We start from the raw sequence: 18,508 nt of genomic DNA on the forward strand, positions 1-18,508 counted from the left end.
TTTTCAGTACATACTTTTATAATTTCTGACATTCAGTCATGTAGCATTCCTACAATCAAGAAAAAAGACCCGTTCCATCACTTTCCATATTCCCTCATGCTTCAATTGAGTTAATCTTTTCTTACTGCCCCCCCACAATTACAATTTAATTTTTAATTAAAAAATGCATAGCAATGCCACTGACACTACTGAGGAATCTACTATTTGATCCTATAATTAAAAAACCATATGCTAGGGGCTAGGAAACTGGCTCACAGACAAAATTTGGACCGCTGTTTTTTGTAAACAAAGTTTTATTGGCACAGAGTCACACTTATTCTATCTACAACTGTCTTCATGCATGCCAACAGTTAAATAGCTGCCACAGATAACTGCAAATTCTAAAATACAGAAAAAATTTGCTGATTCCTGATGTAGACTATTGATTTTCCTTTTAGCAACTTTTCTGTTTTTCAAAATATGCTACCAATTCCCAAAGTACCTGTTTATAATAAGCTTCTAAGTTTCTTTTTTTGCCACGTCTCTGCTTGACTTGATGCTAATGTTGGACTTACTTGATGCTAATGTTGGACTCTAAAGGCAACAGATTTGATAACATTCCTGTGCCTCACTTTTTAAACAACTCAGTTGAACTGGTTTTGGTTTGTTAAATAACTGCTATATTGAGATAATGAAAGTAGTGTTATTTCTAAAATTCTACTGTGAGCCTTTTGAGTTTGATACAAACAATACTAGTTTACAATAAGTCAATTTACTGAGGGGATGCTTTCTTAAGGCATAATTTTGTTGCTTTCTGGGAATAGCAATGCATGCTGTGTCAGAGCCTGGAGAAAATCAAAACACCTCAGTGGCTACTGTTTTAACTTAGGGCAATGAAAAAGAATTGCTTTTTACCTGGCAAGGAATTGCACCGCCCCATTCTTGCTGAACGATATTGCAAACACCAACTAATGCAGACTCCAAGCAGGTTTTGTCATAATCATCCATATTACTTAGTGCTTCCTGATTGAACATAGGATAATATTGTTTATTATTCTTTTGTTTTAATTTGTTGTTAGAAAACAAGATAAATTGTTCAAAGCATGAATGTCACACAGGGGAACTTATACTTCTGAGTCAATAAATCCATAGCTTCTTAAAGAAATACAGTAAAGCAGATTTTCTCAACTGTAAAGGATAATTAAAGAGCTTCCCTTTATTCCATCCACATGAAATGTCCACCAAGCTCAGATGTTTATAGTGGACCTTGAAGGAAATAATTAAAATGAACTTTTAAACATATCACCAAAAAAAGGGGAAAATATGCTAAACACCATTCCAGGCATTTTACAACCATTTAATCATCACAATACCCTACATGGTTCATTAGCCTGTTTTTAAAATGAGGAAACTAAGGTATACAATGTTTAGGTAACTTTTCCAGGCCTCATAGTAAAGTCTAACTCCAGGACTTCTGGTCTTAACCAGTACTCTGCATTTCTCTAAATTTCAGAACTACTGAACATCAGAAATCCAGTGCAATTTTTTAAAACATTTTTTTCCTTATTTTCAGGAAGGAGATCTTTTTGCATAGAAGAACTGGGGTGTAGGCCAGAGGTATGGGGTGGGGGGTGAGAAGATTCACCAGAGGCAGAGTGGGGAGGAGAACAGGTGAATTTACTGAAATACACTGCTAGGGGAGCAGTGGGCAAGACAGGAGAGGTCAGCTGCACCATATGTGGATTAGCTCCCTGACTAGGGACTGAACTCAGGCTGTAGCAGTGATAGGGCTGAGACTTAAAGCCTAGGCCACCAGGGTCTAATCTCACTTTAAGAAAAGTGAGATTACTAAAAGGAATGATTTAACAAAATTGTATTACTTATACTACAAAAGCAACTACATTGACCCTGTATGTCTAAACAACCAACAATTATAAACTATTTAGTTTAATTCCATAAACACTATTGACTTCTCACTATGGGCAAGGCACTGTGGCAAACACTGTTATAAATATTAGTGATTTAGAGATGTTGTCAGAAAGGAAAAATTATCTGGCATTACACAGATAACACTTTTGGAAGATAACACCTATCAATCAAGGTTTAAAAATTACAATTCCTTGGTGTAGGGTAAGTAAAGTATCAGGTTTTTCTGCCCTTCTGACATTAGATTAAATGCATGCCTGATGGCGGACAACTGGAGTAGGGTGTGGGCATGTGTAGGTGGGATACACCTGGGCTAAGACGGGGCCTATAAGGGCAGCATCACGGAGATGCCAGCAGAGTGAAAGAGAGAAGAAGGAGGACGAGACCACAAGAGAATGCCAGAGAGCCCAGAAAGAGTGAAGATTTGCTGGGGGCTAGGAGGCCTGCCAGCCTTCTGGCCCCCCCCTGGCACCCTTGCCTGCTATGTACCTGGTAAAATCTCAATAAAGCCTGAAAAAGCCACCTAGGGCTCCTGGACTCCTACTTCACCCAGCCACTCGATCACAGAGATCCTGCACTGTCCCATCCTGCCTCTACTCTTGGCACATATAAATCAAAGATTATTTGTTGGAGAAGGAATATAATTTTGAATTGCTCTAGAATAAGGGCTTTTGTAAGGAATGGCAATTTTTCATTTCGAGTTTTTATGGAAGAATAGAAAAGAGTAAAATGTTTAACTTAAAGGCCCTGAACTTTAAGGAATGGGGGAATACATCCTGAGATGCATCCCTGTCCACAAAGAATTCGAGAAAACCAAAAGAATAAGGCAAACGCTCACAGCTAACTCAAGCTCTACCAAAGCCATAAGCCCAACAGTTGTGAATCCTTGTTTTATAGCTATACTTAGATATTATTAAGTACTCAGATATTTAACATTAAATAATTCCAAGTTCTAAATATTCAGTGTAATATGAGACTACTGTTTTAATCCTTATAAATTTGGGCCCAGTATAAACAATAACATTCCTTTTTGTACCTGTAGGGTGTTATAATCTCTTGTGAAGGGAACCATCAGCTCCCAGAGTGATGAAAAAACCACCAGAGCTGTAAATTCAAGCTTGTAATTTGTGGCCATGTGCTCAAAAAGCATGGTCAAACCATGGGCTGCTAGGTGCTTGCGCTGATATTCCTCGGACCCCTCCACAGACACAGGTCGGGTCATGGAAAGGGATACATCCATTACCACCACTGTAGGCATGATGAAAACGATCCCACTGTTTCCAATCAGCATGCAAACAGACAGCTATAAAGGGAGAAATGCTGTAGAAAATAAATATAATTAGGTCTTCCATGCTAAGAAGAGGAAAAAGTATTTTCTCACCATAGTTTCCTGAAATGAGTGAAAGCCAATCCTATTTAAGTTGAGGTGAGGGCAACGCTGCATTTAGTGGGAGGGAAGCAAACAACTTAGTTCACTGGAGGGTCACTCCTAGAATCACCCACTAAAATGGCCACAATTCAAGGCTAACCTAAGTGTTTCTAGTAAGGACAAAACATTCAACTCAGGGGCCTCCCCTGGTGGCGCAGAGGTTGAGCGCTGGGCTGCGAGGCTGCCCGCAGCCTCTGCAGCGCCGGTTTGTTCCCTGGCTGCTGGCAAGGGTCCCACACACACACAAAAAACCCAAACATTCAATTCAGGTAAACCTTGATATTCATTATTTTTTTTTTTTTAAGATTTATTTATATATACAAGAACCGGGGTACAGGCCAGATGTGCAGGAGGGTGACAGGATTCACCAGAGACAGAGTGGGGAACAGAACAGGCAGATTGACGAAATACACTGCTGAGGGGAGCAGCAGGCGAGACAGGAAAGGTCTGCCGCACCATGTGGGACCCTCCCAGGCCCGCCGGGGATTGAACCTGCACTGCAGAGGCTGCGGACTGCTTCACAGTGCGGTGCTCAACTGCCTGCGCCACCAGGGAGGTCCAACCCTAATTTTCATTCTTTCAATTTTTTTTTTCTTTTATTCAATTTTTTTAAAATTAATTAATTTATTTATACAAGCACTGGGTACAGTCAGAAGTGCGGGAGGGTGAGAGAATTCACCAGAACCAGAGCGGGGAGCAGAGCAGGCAGAAGGACCGAAGTACACTGCTGAGGGGAGCAGCGGGCGGCAGGAGAGGTCTGCGCGCCATGTGGGACCCTCCTCTGGTGGCCGGGGAGCAGTCGGGGATCGAACCAACACTGCAGAGGCTGCAGGCAGCTTCGCAGCCCAGCGCTCAACCGCTGCGCCACTAAGGGAGACCCCATTCTTTCAATTTTTATACAACTTAACATAACACTCCTACATCACTTCTCCAACACTTTATTTACTAAAGAACATTTTTAGTCATCATAGTGGTGCTATCTGACAATCATTCTTTTTTGGCACATAGTACTATTTTAATCAACATAACAGTATTTGTGCATGTTTATCTTGTGGTTTGGTACCCTTGTTTTATTAAATTGAAAGAAAAACATAAAGATGAAAGGGCTAGCAAAGTCATAATCCAAATCAGATAAAACTTAGAAATCATCAAGCATGACAAAAGCAATAAACTGTTAGCCTCAGTAGTACTCACTGGACATAAATTGAGCCACAGTGCTCTAACTGTGAAGGAAAGAACAAAATGAAAGGGAATCCAGGAAACATGCATTATTCCATGAAATTATGTATGAAAATAAAAATGCTGATAAATGGAGGAAACACTACTTTAAAATTATGGGTTGATAATCAGCATGAAGAAAACATTTCTGTGCTCAAAAACAAAGAAAAAAGTTCATAAAAACACACACCTGTTTATGGGAACATTGCTTGGCTGCTATTCTATTACTAACCAAACTATACAGTCTAATGACAAAGTGAAGTATCACACAATTATAAATTAATAAGACATATGTAGATATCAGAAATAGAGCAAGTATTAGTAACTAAGAAAAGCAAGTCACAGGACTGTATGTCTACACTGATAAACAAATTCATAAATATCATTTTGCAAATATGCAATCAGGGAAAACTCTGGATGGACATAAAGGGTTAGAAATTTAATGTTTATTAATTTCTCTTCAGAAACTTACTTCAAAACACATGAACAACACTAGGCTGCTTGTTTTAAGTTCAGTGCCCATCAGCAAATGTGTGATATTCTAAAGTTGATCTGTAAATGTGGGAAACTCCGACCCTATTGGTTCAGAGAAACAATGTTATAAATGGGGTTTATTTTTTAAAGATTTATTTATTTATGTATACAAGAACTGGGGTACAGGCCACAGGTGTGTGGGGTGAGAGGAGTCACCAGAGACAGAGTGGGGAGCAGAACAGGCAGATTGACTGAAATAACACTGCTGAAGGGAGCACAGGGCGAGGCAGGAGAGGTCTGCTGCGCCAATTGGGCCACCTCCCTGGCTGGGGATCGAATTCATGCTGCAGTATTACATCAGATTTCATAGGCTTTCTTATGCCTAATCTAAATCTATGTACCTGATTCCCAGTTTCCCCACGTGGCCCGCAGACCTCTCCTGCCACCCACTGCTCCCTCAGCAGTGTACTTCATAAGTCTGTCTGTTCTGTTCCCCACACTGGCTCTGGTGAATTCTCTCACCCTTCCGTGCTTCTGACTGTACCCAGCTATCCGCAGCGGATAGCTTCATAGGTTGCGTCTTAACCCCTTGCGCCACCAGGGAGGCCCTATAAATGGGGTTTAAAGAAGCAAGTTGGAAAAGGCTTTTTACCACATAGTGGCCATGATACATTTCAAATACAGTAATGCCTCAGATATTAAACATCAATAAAGATTCAATGAAAGACAGAAGTAAATTTTCCAGACTCCTTAGAACTCCAAAATGTTTAACCATTTTGATAGAAAAAATTAAGGTCTTACATTTCTTCCTTATTAAACAGGGTATACTAAACATAACTCACTCTTTTACCATGACTTGGCACCACAAGTCTAAACACCAATGCTGTCCTGCACACCGATGTTTTACTTTACATCTGTGAGCACATCTTACCCTTACAAGGGTGTGCTGCAGGACACTGTTCTGGAGGGATCCTCCACGAAAAGTGAGCTCAGGCCTTATTAAAGGTTCTGAGAGGTTATACAGCAAAGAATTCAGTTTAATTTGCTACTGTTTCCCACTTTGCCTTCTCGAAATAATTACTATTAAGGTTCCTTCCAATAAGTATTAGTGCCTCCTCTTTATAATTAATTTTTACACTATCAGCATGTATTCCACTTTTCTCAGTAATCCTCTGTACTCATCCTTCCTCTTTCAAGTTTGCTGTTTCTTGGCTGTTAGGGACTGGAAAGCCAGATAATCAAATTTGTCATGCAATTTCATTGAAGATCAAAGTTAACAGGTTCTAAGAGCCCATGGGTTTTTTCCTAGGGTAAAATGCATGAGCTTATGTGTATCAGATCCATACTATTTTTTTCTTTTAAATATTTATTTATTTATTTATACAAGCACTGGGTACAGTCAGAAGCGCGGAAGGGTGAGAGAATTCACCAGAGCCAGTGTGGGGAACAGAACAGACAGACTTATGAAGTACACTGCTGAGGGGAGCAGTGGGTGGCAGGAGAGGTCTGCGGGCCACGTGGGGAAACTGGGAATCAGGTACATAGATTTAGATTAGGCATAAGAAAGCCTATGAAATCTGATGTAATACTGGAATGGGTGACCATAGCTGGCAGTCCTTCCTTCTCTGCAGACACCTCTAGAGCTGACTCTCCTGACTGATGTATTTGTGTCCACCCCCAAATATATCTCCTTAACAGTGGTAAAGCCTTAGAAAACATTTTTAATATCCGGGTTATAAGGACAGACATAAAAGAGAGAACTAAATGTTCTTGAAGGATGTTACATTCAGGCAGTCTAGACCTGGAGGGAAAAAAATCCCTGCCCCCTACAACCTAGCAGTTTTGTGAGAACACAGTGTATTTCTCACCTGAGTTGATTCTGACCCTCAAGTCCCTCACCCCACCTCTACATCCTTCCCATAAGTACTGTTTACATACAATGCTTAGAACACCAGGAGTCTTCTTTCTCAAGAACAGTCTATTTCCGAGAATAAGCCCCGGCCACCTGTTTTGGCCTAAATGCAAAGTCTCCATCAGATACACATTTATGATTTTTCTCTATCGGTGACAATTAGTTCATTCAAAAGGATTTCCTCTCAGTAGTTTCGCTCTCAAAGCGTGATTCCACTTGAATTTTAGAGGCCTGTCCAATCGTTAGCGTCCTCAGCTACTCTTAGGCTCCCCTATCAGTCTGACATCCCTCACAAGAGTCAGTCCCTCCCGTGTTTTCAGATGCAACTTTATGTCTAAAAGGCAAGCCTGGAATACAGAATTCGGGCATGTGGATCGTACTGGGGATGTACTTCAAATCGGTCAAAACAATAAACTGAGAACTGGGGGCTGGAGCAGGCGACCGAAATCGTGGTGCTAACCGGAGCGGCAGACTCCGAGCCACAGAGTAAGAGCAGGCTCCACTGCCCCGGTGTTGCTCCCCATCCCTAACCCCTTCTCCCACAGCCCCACCTGCAACGAAAGACAACCCCGATCACCGCCGGCCCGACTCACCCCGCGCCCATCGCCGGCACAGTCCGTCTGCAAAAACTTTCCGCCCGCGCGCCACGGCCGGAAATACAGGGCCGCGCGACAAAAGGGCCGGGGCGGGGCCGGGGCGGGGCCGGGGGGGCGGGGCCGGGGGGGCGGGGCCGGAGCCTGGCGCGGCGCGGACGCTAGGGGGCGCGTCCTCCTCGGCGCCGCTCTCTGGAGATCAGTCACCCAGACTCCTCACCTCACAAAACGCCAGCTTCGCTGCTCCCTGGCTGTGTCCGCTCCTTGCTTTCCTCCCTTCTTTCCCTCCCTCTCTCTCTTACTTCCCTCTCCACCCTGTTCTCTATTCCTCCTCATCGCGTCTTCCTCCCCCTCACTGACCCGTGGGCCTCGCAGGCTGTTGGCCGGCAACTGTGACCCTTTCTCACTTCTGTCTCCTCACTCACCTGGGCGGGCAGGTGCACCAGCCTAACCCTCACAGGTGTTTGCCCCTCTTCCTCGTCTTTCTTCAGACCCCTCACTCATAGCCTCTGAACCAGGTAACAGAATCCTCCTCCCGCTCTTTTAAAATTTTGAGGGAAGCAGAGGGAAAGTTCAGTTAGTTCTGTCAGCGCTTGACCAAGGTGATTTGCTGCAGGATTTGCAGTCAGTTTCCTGGACTCTCACCTGCCCCACCTCTGCCACCCGGTGTCCCCACAGCAGTTTCACCACAGTGAGGTCTTTGAGGTGACAAGTATCATGTTCTTTCTAACCATGTAGAGAGCCAGGAAATGCCAGCAAGAGGTAGGTCTGAATGGATGCCACCAGGCCCCTGGATAGTCGTGGCTCAAAGAGCAATGTTGTGCCACATAGGTTACAAGTGGGAAGAGAACCGCCTCTAGAAAGTCTTAGACTGTTGCCTCTTTTTCTCTTAGTTGGGAGATGGAGTGAGGTAGGGGATGGGTCAAGGAGGGAGGATCCTTTGAACTGCACACCCCAGTCTGTCTCACTTTTCACAGCTTCTTCTGCGGGAGAGTTTGGGCTACAGGAGTTGCTTGTAGCTCTTTCCTTTCTCCTCATTTCAGAGGTGGCAAAGGAAGATGCCTCAGTTCTTGGGATGCCCTTGCCAGCATCAGGGTCCAGGAGATTACAGGCTGCCCTGTTTGCTTCAGAATTTCTGTCTCCAGCCCAGTTAGTCTCACCATCTCAAGGCCTTGTTAAGCTTGAGTAGGCATGGGCTCCAGGTAAGTAAGGCTGCATCCTGATTATTTGGCCATAATTTCTAATTCTTTCTCTGGTGGGAGAGATAGGACCAAGAATGTGTGGGCAGAGCACTTGTCTAGCTTCCCCTTATGTGATGATGACTTAACCGTAGGATCATTTTTGTCCTGGTAGTTATAGTTCGGTTCCATGGGTGATTTGTTATTTTACCCAGTTCCTAAAACTTGAGCTTATTAGTTTGCTGATGGGAGGTCTGGTCTTGGAGACCTAGTTCTTTTGACACTGGCTTCAGGAGACTAGAGAAAGTTAAAGGGCAATTCATTAAAATTGGTGATCAATTTTACCAAGAGTAGAATTACCAAGAGGAATGTGCCACTTAGGGCAACTCACAAATGTTTTTAACTCTTAGTAGAATCCCATTTTTAAAAAGTCAGAAAGATGCTCAGAGAAATATAAAACAGGAGACATCAGGACAAAGAGGGTGTTAAAGGAGATGTCTTTCAAGTCATAGCTGACTAATGACTTTCTTTTTCCCACTCAAGAGACCTTCAGCATTTGCTTGTCTCTGCACACATTAAAGGAAATCAATAAACAACTTTCTTTGCATAACCTATTACCCCTTCATTTTTTTCTTCCTGTTTTGATACAGTGGAGTGCCATCACAGAGGCTTTGCTGAGCACACTGACTTGATCTTCAGTCTGGCAGAGTAAAGGTTAGTGACTGAAATACCTAGTCACTCACAGGGGTCAGGTACTGGGGCTCAAGGGAGGTTCAGATATCCAGTTCTCCTTGGATATATGTTGAAAATGTAGACTGCCAGACCATGCTGACTAAATTGGAATGTCATGTGTTAGTGCCTGAGAATCTTCATTGTTAAATTCCGCAGATGATTTTTCATCTGCACGGGTGAAGGGTAAGGGGAAAAGAAAAGGGAGTGGAGGGAACAGTGAACTCACATCCCTTTTCTGGTCTTTTCTCCTTTGACTCTCCTGTTCTGTGCTTTGTCTGGCATCTCCCTTTCTAACTCTTCTAGTCTGTTCCTTGTCCACTTACAAATCATGCTTCTAAGCTCCAGGCTATCTCCTTTCCACCAGAACCCACTCCATTCCACAATTTTCACCAAAATGGAAGTCTAAAGAATTTGTAGCTATGATCCTTCTTAAATTATTTTACTCTTGGAAAATTTCAAGCATAGCAAAGATAGGAGAATTAGTATAATAAATCCCCATGTATCCTTCTGTCAACTCAGCTTCTGTCAACTCAGTTCACAATCTTGTTTCATTTGTACCCCTGCTGACATCCTCACAACACATTATTTTGTTGCATATCCTAGATAGCATAACATTTTGTCCATGAATATTTCAGTTTGTATCTCTAAAAGCAAGGACTTACAAAAATAATAAATTTCAGTTTTAGATTCATAGCAAAATGAAGTAGAAAGTATAGAGTTCCCCTATACTCTCTACACTTACATCCCTCCCCCACTATCAACATCCTGCCCAAGAGTGGCACATTTGTTACAATCCATGATAATGATACATCATTCTCATCTCAAGCCCATAGCTTACCTTAGGGTTTGCTCTTGGCATTGTACATTCTATCGATTTTGACAAATATACAATAGTATAATGACATGTAACCACGGTCACAGTGGCATCCAGAGTAGTTTCATGGCCCTAAAAATCTCCTGTATTCTTCCTTTTCATACTTCCCTCTCCTCTGATGGCTGGCAGCCACTGTTTTGCCCTTTCCAGGATGTCCTAACATTGTAATTATATAGTGTGACTTTCAGATTGGCCTCTTTCGCTTAGTAAAATGCATTTAGGCATCCTCCATCTCTGTTCATAGCTTATTTCAGTTTAGCACTGAATGATACTCCACTGTCCATTCATCTGCAGAGAGGGCATATTGGTTGCTTCCAAGTTTTGGTTATTATGAATAAGGCTGTTGTGAACATCCACGTGCAGGTGTGGACATAAGTTTTCGATTTATTGGAGGAATGCAAAGGAGAGTGATTGCTGGATCCTATGGTCAGAGTATGCCAAACTATTTTCCATAGCTGCTGTAGTATTTTTTGTATTCCTAGCAGCAGTGAATGAGGGTCCCTGCTGCTCTGCACCCTCACCAGCATCTCTTGTCACTGTTCTGGATTTTGGCCATTCTCATTGGTTGTAGTGGTATTTCATTGCTTTAATTTGCGATTTCCTAATGACACGTCATGTTGAACATCTTTTTATATGCTTACTTGGCATCTGTACATCTTCTATGATGTCTCTCCTTGGATATTTTCCCCATATTTAATCACATTTTGAAAAAATTTTGACTTAATTATTTTTAATCTTACTTTTTTTTTATTGTGGTAACTTTCATTTACAATACCGTGTAGATTTCAAGTATATATAGTTGCTCCCCTGAGCAACTGTATATATCACACCATGCCCACCACCAGATCACCTGTCACCATTCACCACCAGCCAATCACCCACCTCTATCTGCTCCAGCCTCCACAGGTTGTTCATTTTCTTATTGTTAAATTTTATATGTTATTTGTATGTTTTGGGTAACAGTCCATTATCAGGTATGTGTTCTCCTAGTCTATGGCTTATCTTGACAGAGAGGAGCTACAGAGGAGCCACATTCTCTTGACAGGAACTGAAATAAAAGTTAATTATCATTCATTAGCAAACTTAAAATAATTAATAAGAAATTCATAATAGCATCAAATACCCAGTCAGCATTCAGATATCCAGTTGTCTCATAAATTTTACTTTTTTATTTTTATTATTTTTGTTTTCTTTTTTTTAAAGATTTATTTATGCATACAAGAGTTGGGGTGAAGACCAAAGGTGTGGGGGTGAGAGGATTCAGTAGAGACAGAGTGGGGAACAGAACAGGTGGATTGACTGAAATACACTGCTGAGGGGAGCAGCAGGCAAGACAGGAGAGGTCTGCTGTGCCATGTGGGTCACCTTCCTGGCCGGGATAAAACTCATGCTGCAGTAGCTGCTGGTTGCTTCATAGTGCTGATGCTTAACCGCTTGCACAACCAGGGAGGCCCCAATTTTACGTTTTTACACTTTCTTTGTTTGAATGAGGATTCAGTTGAGATCCAGATATTACAATCTGTTGCTGTTTCTCTTAAGTTTCTGTAATATACTGGTCTTTTATTTCATATCTTTATTTCCCTTGCAATGTATTTGATAAAGAAACTCCAGCCCCCTTTTTTAAGTTGCTCTCAATCCTCCTTCAGTCTTTTCCATAGCATTTGAGAGAACTACAAATCTCCTGTCTACTCTAAAATAATACAATAATACAAAGGTTTGCTGAGCCAAGAAAGATTGTATGCAATTCCTATTCTAATTAACTTTACCTCTGCTCTGTAATGGGGGTAAGCTTTATCCACCACTGGATTCCCATGGTTTGGTATGTGACACTGAATATGAATTTGTAGAAAGAAGAGAGGAAGGAAGGAAGAGAGCTTATCAGGGGCTACAAAGTCAAAGGGAAAAGCAGAGAGAATGTAACTATGGTTGTCTATAGAGAATAGAGTTGAACCTCTTTATTCTGGAAATTCCTTGAAAAAAAAAGTGTTATAAATGCTATTTTTTTTTTTTTAGATTAAATGACTTAAAGTTTTGTTTTTTTTTTAAAGATTTATTTATTTATTTATACAAGCACTGGGTACAGTCAGAAGCGCGGGAGGGTGAGAGAATTCACCAGAGCCAGAACAGGGAGCAGAGCAGGCAGAAGGACTGAAGTACACTGCTGAGGGGAGCAGTGGGCGGCAGGAGAGGTCTGCGCGCCATGTGGGACCCTCTTCCGGTGGCCGGGGAGCAGCCGGGGATCGAACTGGCGCTGCAGAGGCTGCGGGCAGCTTCGCAACCCAGCGAACAACTGCTGCGCCACCGGGGAAGCCCGACTTAAAGTTTTTAATCATTGAATTATTATAGCTTTTACAGACCACGGGGCAAGCCTTCCATCATTTTACTTTTTTTTTAATTTAAATATTTTATTTTATATAATTCTTACATCAGTTTTCATTTTTGCACAATGTATGCATTTTCATTTTGGTTATATTTCCCCATACAATTGTACCCCCCCCTTATTTTGATCCTAGTTCTTCCTCTATCCCCCTTCCCCCCCAAGTGTGTGTCTGGTTTATAGTTGCTTGTTGATTTTGATTTTTACTTTGTATTAATTAGTCTTTTTCCTGGTCCCTTATTTAGGTTTTCTAAATTCCTGCTATGAGTGAGACCATCCGGTATTTTTCTCTTTCTTTCTGTCTTATTTTGCTGAGCATGATCCCTTCTAGCTCCATCCATGTTGCTGCAAACTGCATGTGTTTATCTTTTTGATTGCTGAGTAATATTCCATTGTGTATATGTACCACATCTTCTTGATCCAGTCTAAATGGTAAATTTTTTTTTTTATATATAGAAGCATGTTTTCTTTCCTTCTTCCTTCCTTCCTTCCTTCCTTCCTTCCTTCCTTCCTTCCTTCCTTCCTTCCTTCCTTCCTTCCTTCCTTCCTTCCTTCCTTCCTTCCTTTCCTTTTCCTTTCTTTGTTTTTGTTTATACAAGCACTGGGTACAGTCAGAAGCGCGGGAGGGTGAGAGAATTCACCAGAGCCAGAGCGGAGAGCAGAGCAGAGCAGGCAGAAGGACCGAAGTACACTGCTGAGGGGAGCAGCCGGCGGCAGGAGAGGTCTGCGTGCCATGTGGGACCCTCCTCCAGTGGCCGGGGAGCAGCCGGGGATCGAACCGGCGCCGTAGAGGCCGCGGGCAGCTTCGCAACCCAGAGCTCAACTGCTGCGCCACCGGGGAGGCCCTAAATGGTAAATTTTTAAAGGCCCTCATGATTTAGCCCTCCATCTCTTTTGCCAGCCTCACCTCCTCCCTCTTTAAACTTTGGCAGTATCTTTCAATGAAAAGGTAGATAAAGAAAAACAAAATATAAATATTTTTTAAATTATAAAAGGAATTCATTTCCATGGGAAAAAATTAAAACAATTTCAAAACGCAGTGAAAACTGTTTCCCTGTTGGTAGTAGCCATCTGCCTCAGGTGTGGTTTCAGCCCTGACTCTGAGAGATGAAGTATCAGGATTGTTTTTGTGTAGTTGACCTTGTTTATTTTACATCTACTGATAACAGAAGTATTTCTAGAATCTAGGTTTTCTAGATTCCTGCTATGAGTGAGACCATCCAGAATTTTTCTTTTTTTTTCTGGCTTATTTTGCTGAGGTGGGAAGCCTCTGGAATGTTTGGAATACCGGAGGGACATGAGCTGACTTACAGTTTCACAGGGCCACTTGGGCTGCCTCACCAATATCTTCTCCAGCACTGGATATTAATAAAATTTTAGTCATTTTCAACTCCTGTTTTATGCTCTTCCTGGAACAGGATGGCAGTGGCATTGCTTCTGTTGGTATTTCTTTGTAAAATCAGCTCAGACACAGTGAGTTTTACTTAGTGGGCTGTTTCTTACTCAGGAAAGAGGTTTTAATGGCACTGAAGCTATGTGTATTCCTGCATGGCCACAGTGAAGGCCTCTGGTGGTACCAGTCTGCCCGCCTCTCTGGACCCCAGGTTCTTCTTCTCTGAACTGCAGTCAACTTAACATGTCAACTCCTTGCCTCAGTTTTGGCTCCAGACACTGACTTGGAAACATGAAATGCTATGGCATGATTTGGGGCTTATTTTGCTCATTCAAATAGTGACAACTATAAGACCATCTAAAAATCCTATAAGCAAGTGGCACAAACAATTAAAACACTTATAAATGAGCGGTCTTGGGCTGACAGAACCAAGTGCTTCCCCACAGTACTCTTACAGCAAGCCCACCAGGAAGCTTGTCTTCAGGGTTTATAAGTGAGGAGCCTGAGGAGACTTGCTCCTTGTCAGGCTTGTTACTTTATTAGATGTCGTAACTTAATTTTATTCACCCGGGCCCTGAAGATATGGCTTTTGCAGCACCTAACAACTCTTGTCTACTTTCCACTGTGCAACAGGAGAATTGGTGTCCACTCCTGATGTAGCCCAGAAGTAATCCAGCCTGGACCACCAGTCATTGGTGTCAGACTGAGTGTCATTCCCTCTTCCTCTTTTTCTAATAGAACTCAGAAAGGCCTTGATGTGCAGAGGGAAAGAAAAGGCCTCCCTGCTGTCTACCCCTGCTCTAAGCCCAGCACATCCCCAGTTCCAGATATTATTGTGAAGGTCAAAGTCAGATTGTCCATATGTCCTATTCTAGAGAGAGTATAAAATGAGACAACTTGGTAGACAAAACAGATCAGCTTCCCCTTCTTAGTGCTACTGCTCTTTCTCCAGCAGTTTGCTCTCTAAAAGTCCATGAGTCTCTGTAAGGCGCACTAATGCTACCACCCCCCCACCCCCCCGTGTGTAGTCCCATCAGTGAGCATCACTTTACTGCCATGCCCCATTTCAGTTCACTAACAAATAAATTGATTAGGTGCCAGACCTTATTCTGGGCTCTGGGGATTCAGTGGTGAATAAGGCAGGCCCCTCCACCTCACTGCTAGTGAGATGTGCACACATTGATCAGGGGATCACACTAACAAATATACAGGACAGCATTGTCATGATGGAATGCATGGGGACTACTGCCCCCTCACATTAAGGTCTCCAAAAGCAGAATAACAACCACAGCTCCACCAGGTACTAGTTAATATGTTTAATACATTAATTTACTTAGTCCTCACAACAAACCTGCCCAGCAGGTTTTGTCATTGTCATTGTCACCCTCTTTTTACAGCTTCTGAGAAATTATATAACTTTCCCAAACTAATACAGAGATGCTTCCACTCTTGGTTGAGCAGCAAACTTTTCTGCAGCCTATTGAATGCCTCAATGCCATGAGAACAAGACAGAGGGACCAGGTTTACCCTCAGCAGGTAAAATTAATTTATTAAAATTTTTAAAAAGATTTATTTATTTATGTATACAAGAACTGAGGTACAGGCCAGAAGTGTGGGGGTGGTGAGAGGATTTACCAGAGACAGAGTGGGGAGCAGAACAGGTGGACTGACTAAAATAAACTGCTGAGGGGAGCAGTGGGCGGGACAGGAGAGGTCTGCTGCACCATGTGGATAGTTCCCTGGCTGGCTGAGGATCAAACTTGTGCTGCAGAGGCTGGGGATAGCTTCACAGTGCTGTGCTTAACCCCTTGCGCCACCAAGGAGGCCCATCAGCAGGTAGAATTTAGGTGAGCCCCTACAGAGAACTTGGTAGCAGTTATGAGCATATTTAAGAAAGAAATTCCTGGCCTCCCCAGTGGCATAGCAGGTTGAGCACAGCGCTGTGAAGCTGTCCCCAGCCTCTGCAGTGCAGGTTCGATCCTGGCCGGCCAGGGAGATACCTACAAGGCACGGCAGAACTCTCCTGTCTCGCCTGCTGCTCCCCTCAGCAGTGTATTTCAGTCTGTCTGCCTGTTCTGCTCCCCACTCTGTCTCTGGTGAATCCTCCCACCCTCTAGTGCCTCTGGTCTGTATCCCAGCTCTTGTATAAATAAAAATAAATCTTAAAAAAATAAAAGAAAGAAATTCCGCTCCTGGGAATTTTCTTCTCTCCTAAATTTCCTATATTGCACACATAACATTTTGAAAATAGAGGAATTATTTTAGGGGAGAAAAAAGATCACTGATAAATTTGGGTTTCTCTTTCCATCTTTCTGGGTCAAACTGAACCTGTGTTAGACAGCTAGTATGAGAAGGGAAGTACTTGGAGGTGCTTCTGCCTGCAGTAGCTTAAAGGCAAAGATGCTGTAACTAGCAGAGGTCAACCCCCTACTCAAGGCTCCCAACATCCAGAGTGACCCCATGATACCTAAAGATGAAGACAGTTTTTCCACAGAGAGTGCTTCAGCAAAGGGAACAGATGAAAGTAATCAAAGCAGCATGTTAGCCATGTACCTTGGGCGGAAAAGGAAGGGGAGGAAGGGGTAACGAGTAAGTATCAGATATGGTTACCCAAATGATTTAAGTGACTTCCTGGGAAACAGGGAAGGTCATGAGACCCCCATTGCCGCACTTCATTTCCACTTACATCAACCCTTGCCTTGAGTTGGAAGGGCAATTCTGCAGGTCTCTGGGCTGTCCCAGCCTGCTCTGGGGAGATCTTTCAATGCCCTCTCCCTCAAGGATTTCCTGTAGACCTAATGTGATACTTTTCATGTGTGAAATGCCTTAAGTTTGCAAAATATTTCCCCCATATTGCCTCATTTAAAAAAGTAGACTGTATTTCTTAGTGCAGTTTTAGGTCGACAGCAAAATTGAGTTCCTTCATTTTAAATTTTGATTCTGACATACATGCTACAAATAGGTAGGAAAGGTGATATTATCTCCACATTTTCATTTAGATTACACTTAAATCACACAGTAGCAAACTGAGGCAGGTGCTCACTGAGGTCCTTTGATGTTTTCAGCCCCAGGTACTTTCTCTTGGTTCTTTTTCAATTCCTTCTGAATCTTTCCAGATCTTTCCTCCCCTAAGACATGGGTACCTTGGACCACCTCTCATTCGCATCCTTTGGTAACAAGTGTGAATTGTTCTTCCAGTTTCCTCCTGATTGTAAGGGCCCTGGGAAAGCCCGTCTGTGTCTGTGGTGGAAGGTCCACCCTCTCAGGCCCTATCAGAAGCACTGGGACCTAGATCTTGTACAATGCCCTGATAAGCTTCTTAGAGGCAGGTATTAGCAGGGATTGGATATTCTTCCCCTGAGGTGCCCTTCATACCTGACCCTGCCTTGGTTAGGATTCCATAGGGGAACTGGGGGCAGGTGAGTGGGGTATTCCCTGCTGCCCAGCATCAGACCCACTCTTTGAGACCCTGGATCTGGCAAGTTTCCAAAACTGAGAAGACACCCAGATGTCCAGGTTTGGAGGTAAATAATGTGATTAGGCAAGGGGGATCAGCTGAGGTGTCAGCTCAGCTCGATTACATAACATAGACACACCAGGAGACAACCCTTCTAAGTTTTTTAGGAGATTCAAGTGGCCCTGCTAGGAAGTGTTTGCAGCAAGGAACTGGGTGGACAGAGAGATGGTAGAAAGACAATTATAGGAAACTAGGACAAAGAATGAAATACACTTATTCTGTATTCCTTCTATTTGTCCCTCTTTTGCTTTTTAAGACAATTGCAGTTACATTTCTAATTAGTGTGGTGTGCTGGAAAATTTGGGGCATTAGAAGCCTCATCTACCCTGTAACCCACTAACTGTGTGACATTAAGCAAGACACACCTCTCTGAACCTCAGTTTCTTCATGTCTCAAATTGAGAGTCACACTAAACGGTACTTGTAGTTTTTTCTGCCTTTAACAACCTAAGATTCTGTGGGTTACACATCTCACTTCTAATGTGTTACTTCATATGCAAAAACTAGTGTTTTCTAGTTATTGTTTTCAATAGTTTGTAGATATCTCTAGTTATTGTTTTCAATAGTCTGTGGACATCAATTAATAAATATTTACTTGGGCTAGGCCTCCATGCCCTTCTTTATAAACTGAGGATTCTTGGGGGGCCTTTCATGTTCTTCCCTCTAGCAGAGAAATTAACCCTTTGGTAGTGCTTGATTTGTACAATAGTTTTCACAGTTCTGTTTTTTTTTTTTATGCTGTCAACATTCCTATGACATAGATAGTATGGCTACTACTTACATAGATAAGTATTCTTATTCCTATTAAAGTTAATTTAAATTTTAAATATTATAACATTTACATGATAAAAGGTTAAACAGTTAAACTGAACACTAGGATATATTGAAAGGTAAGTTTCCCTTTAAC

General features: G+C 42.5%; 1 protein-coding gene and 1 long non-coding RNA gene across 2 annotated transcripts; one reads left to right on the forward strand and one right to left on the reverse strand.

Annotated features, from left to right (window-relative positions):
* Positions 1 to 7,597, reverse strand: LOC119238757 (integrator complex subunit 14-like). The gene is made up of 4 exons (XM_054688172.1): positions 7,532 to 7,597; positions 2,942 to 3,225; positions 895 to 1,002; positions 1 to 49 (listed from the first exon to the last, which is right to left on the reverse strand). Exons 2-4 carry the CDS (start codon positions 3,194 to 3,196, stop codon positions 17 to 19), a joined length of 396 nt encoding a protein of 131 aa, XP_054544147.1. The 5' UTR covers positions 3,197 to 3,225; positions 7,532 to 7,597; the 3' UTR covers positions 1 to 16.
* Positions 7,598 to 7,727: 130 nt separating this feature from the next.
* LOC119238760 (uncharacterized) lies at positions 7,728 to 10,014 on the forward strand. Its single transcript, XR_005123648.2, has 4 exons — positions 7,728 to 8,049; positions 8,575 to 8,733; positions 9,360 to 9,423; positions 9,745 to 10,014. It is a non-coding gene; the product is annotated as an uncharacterized LOC119238760 (long non-coding RNA).
* Positions 10,015 to 18,508: the final 8,494 nt, after the last annotated feature.

This window comes from Talpa occidentalis, unplaced genomic scaffold, assembly GCF_014898055.3.
Source record: "Talpa occidentalis isolate TD23 unplaced genomic scaffold, MPIMG_talOcc4v2.1 talOcc4.11, whole genome shotgun sequence".
NCBI lineage: Eukaryota > Metazoa > Chordata > Mammalia > Eulipotyphla > Talpidae > Talpa > Talpa occidentalis.

Bases quoted from the DNA above. Each gene is read 5' to 3' on its own strand.
- LOC119238757 (XM_054688172.1), bottom strand. From the start codon at position 3,196: ATGCTGATTGGAAACAGTGGGATCGTTTTCATCATGCCTACAGTGGTG. The intron at 1,003-2,941 runs GTACAAAAAGGA...ATGTTCAATCAG, and splicing joins GAGATTATAACACCCTACAG to GAAGCACTAAGTAATATGGA. The intron at 50-894 runs GTAAAAAGCAAT...TCTTGATTGTAG, and splicing joins GCGGTGCAATTCCTTGCCAG to GAATGCTACATGACTGAATG.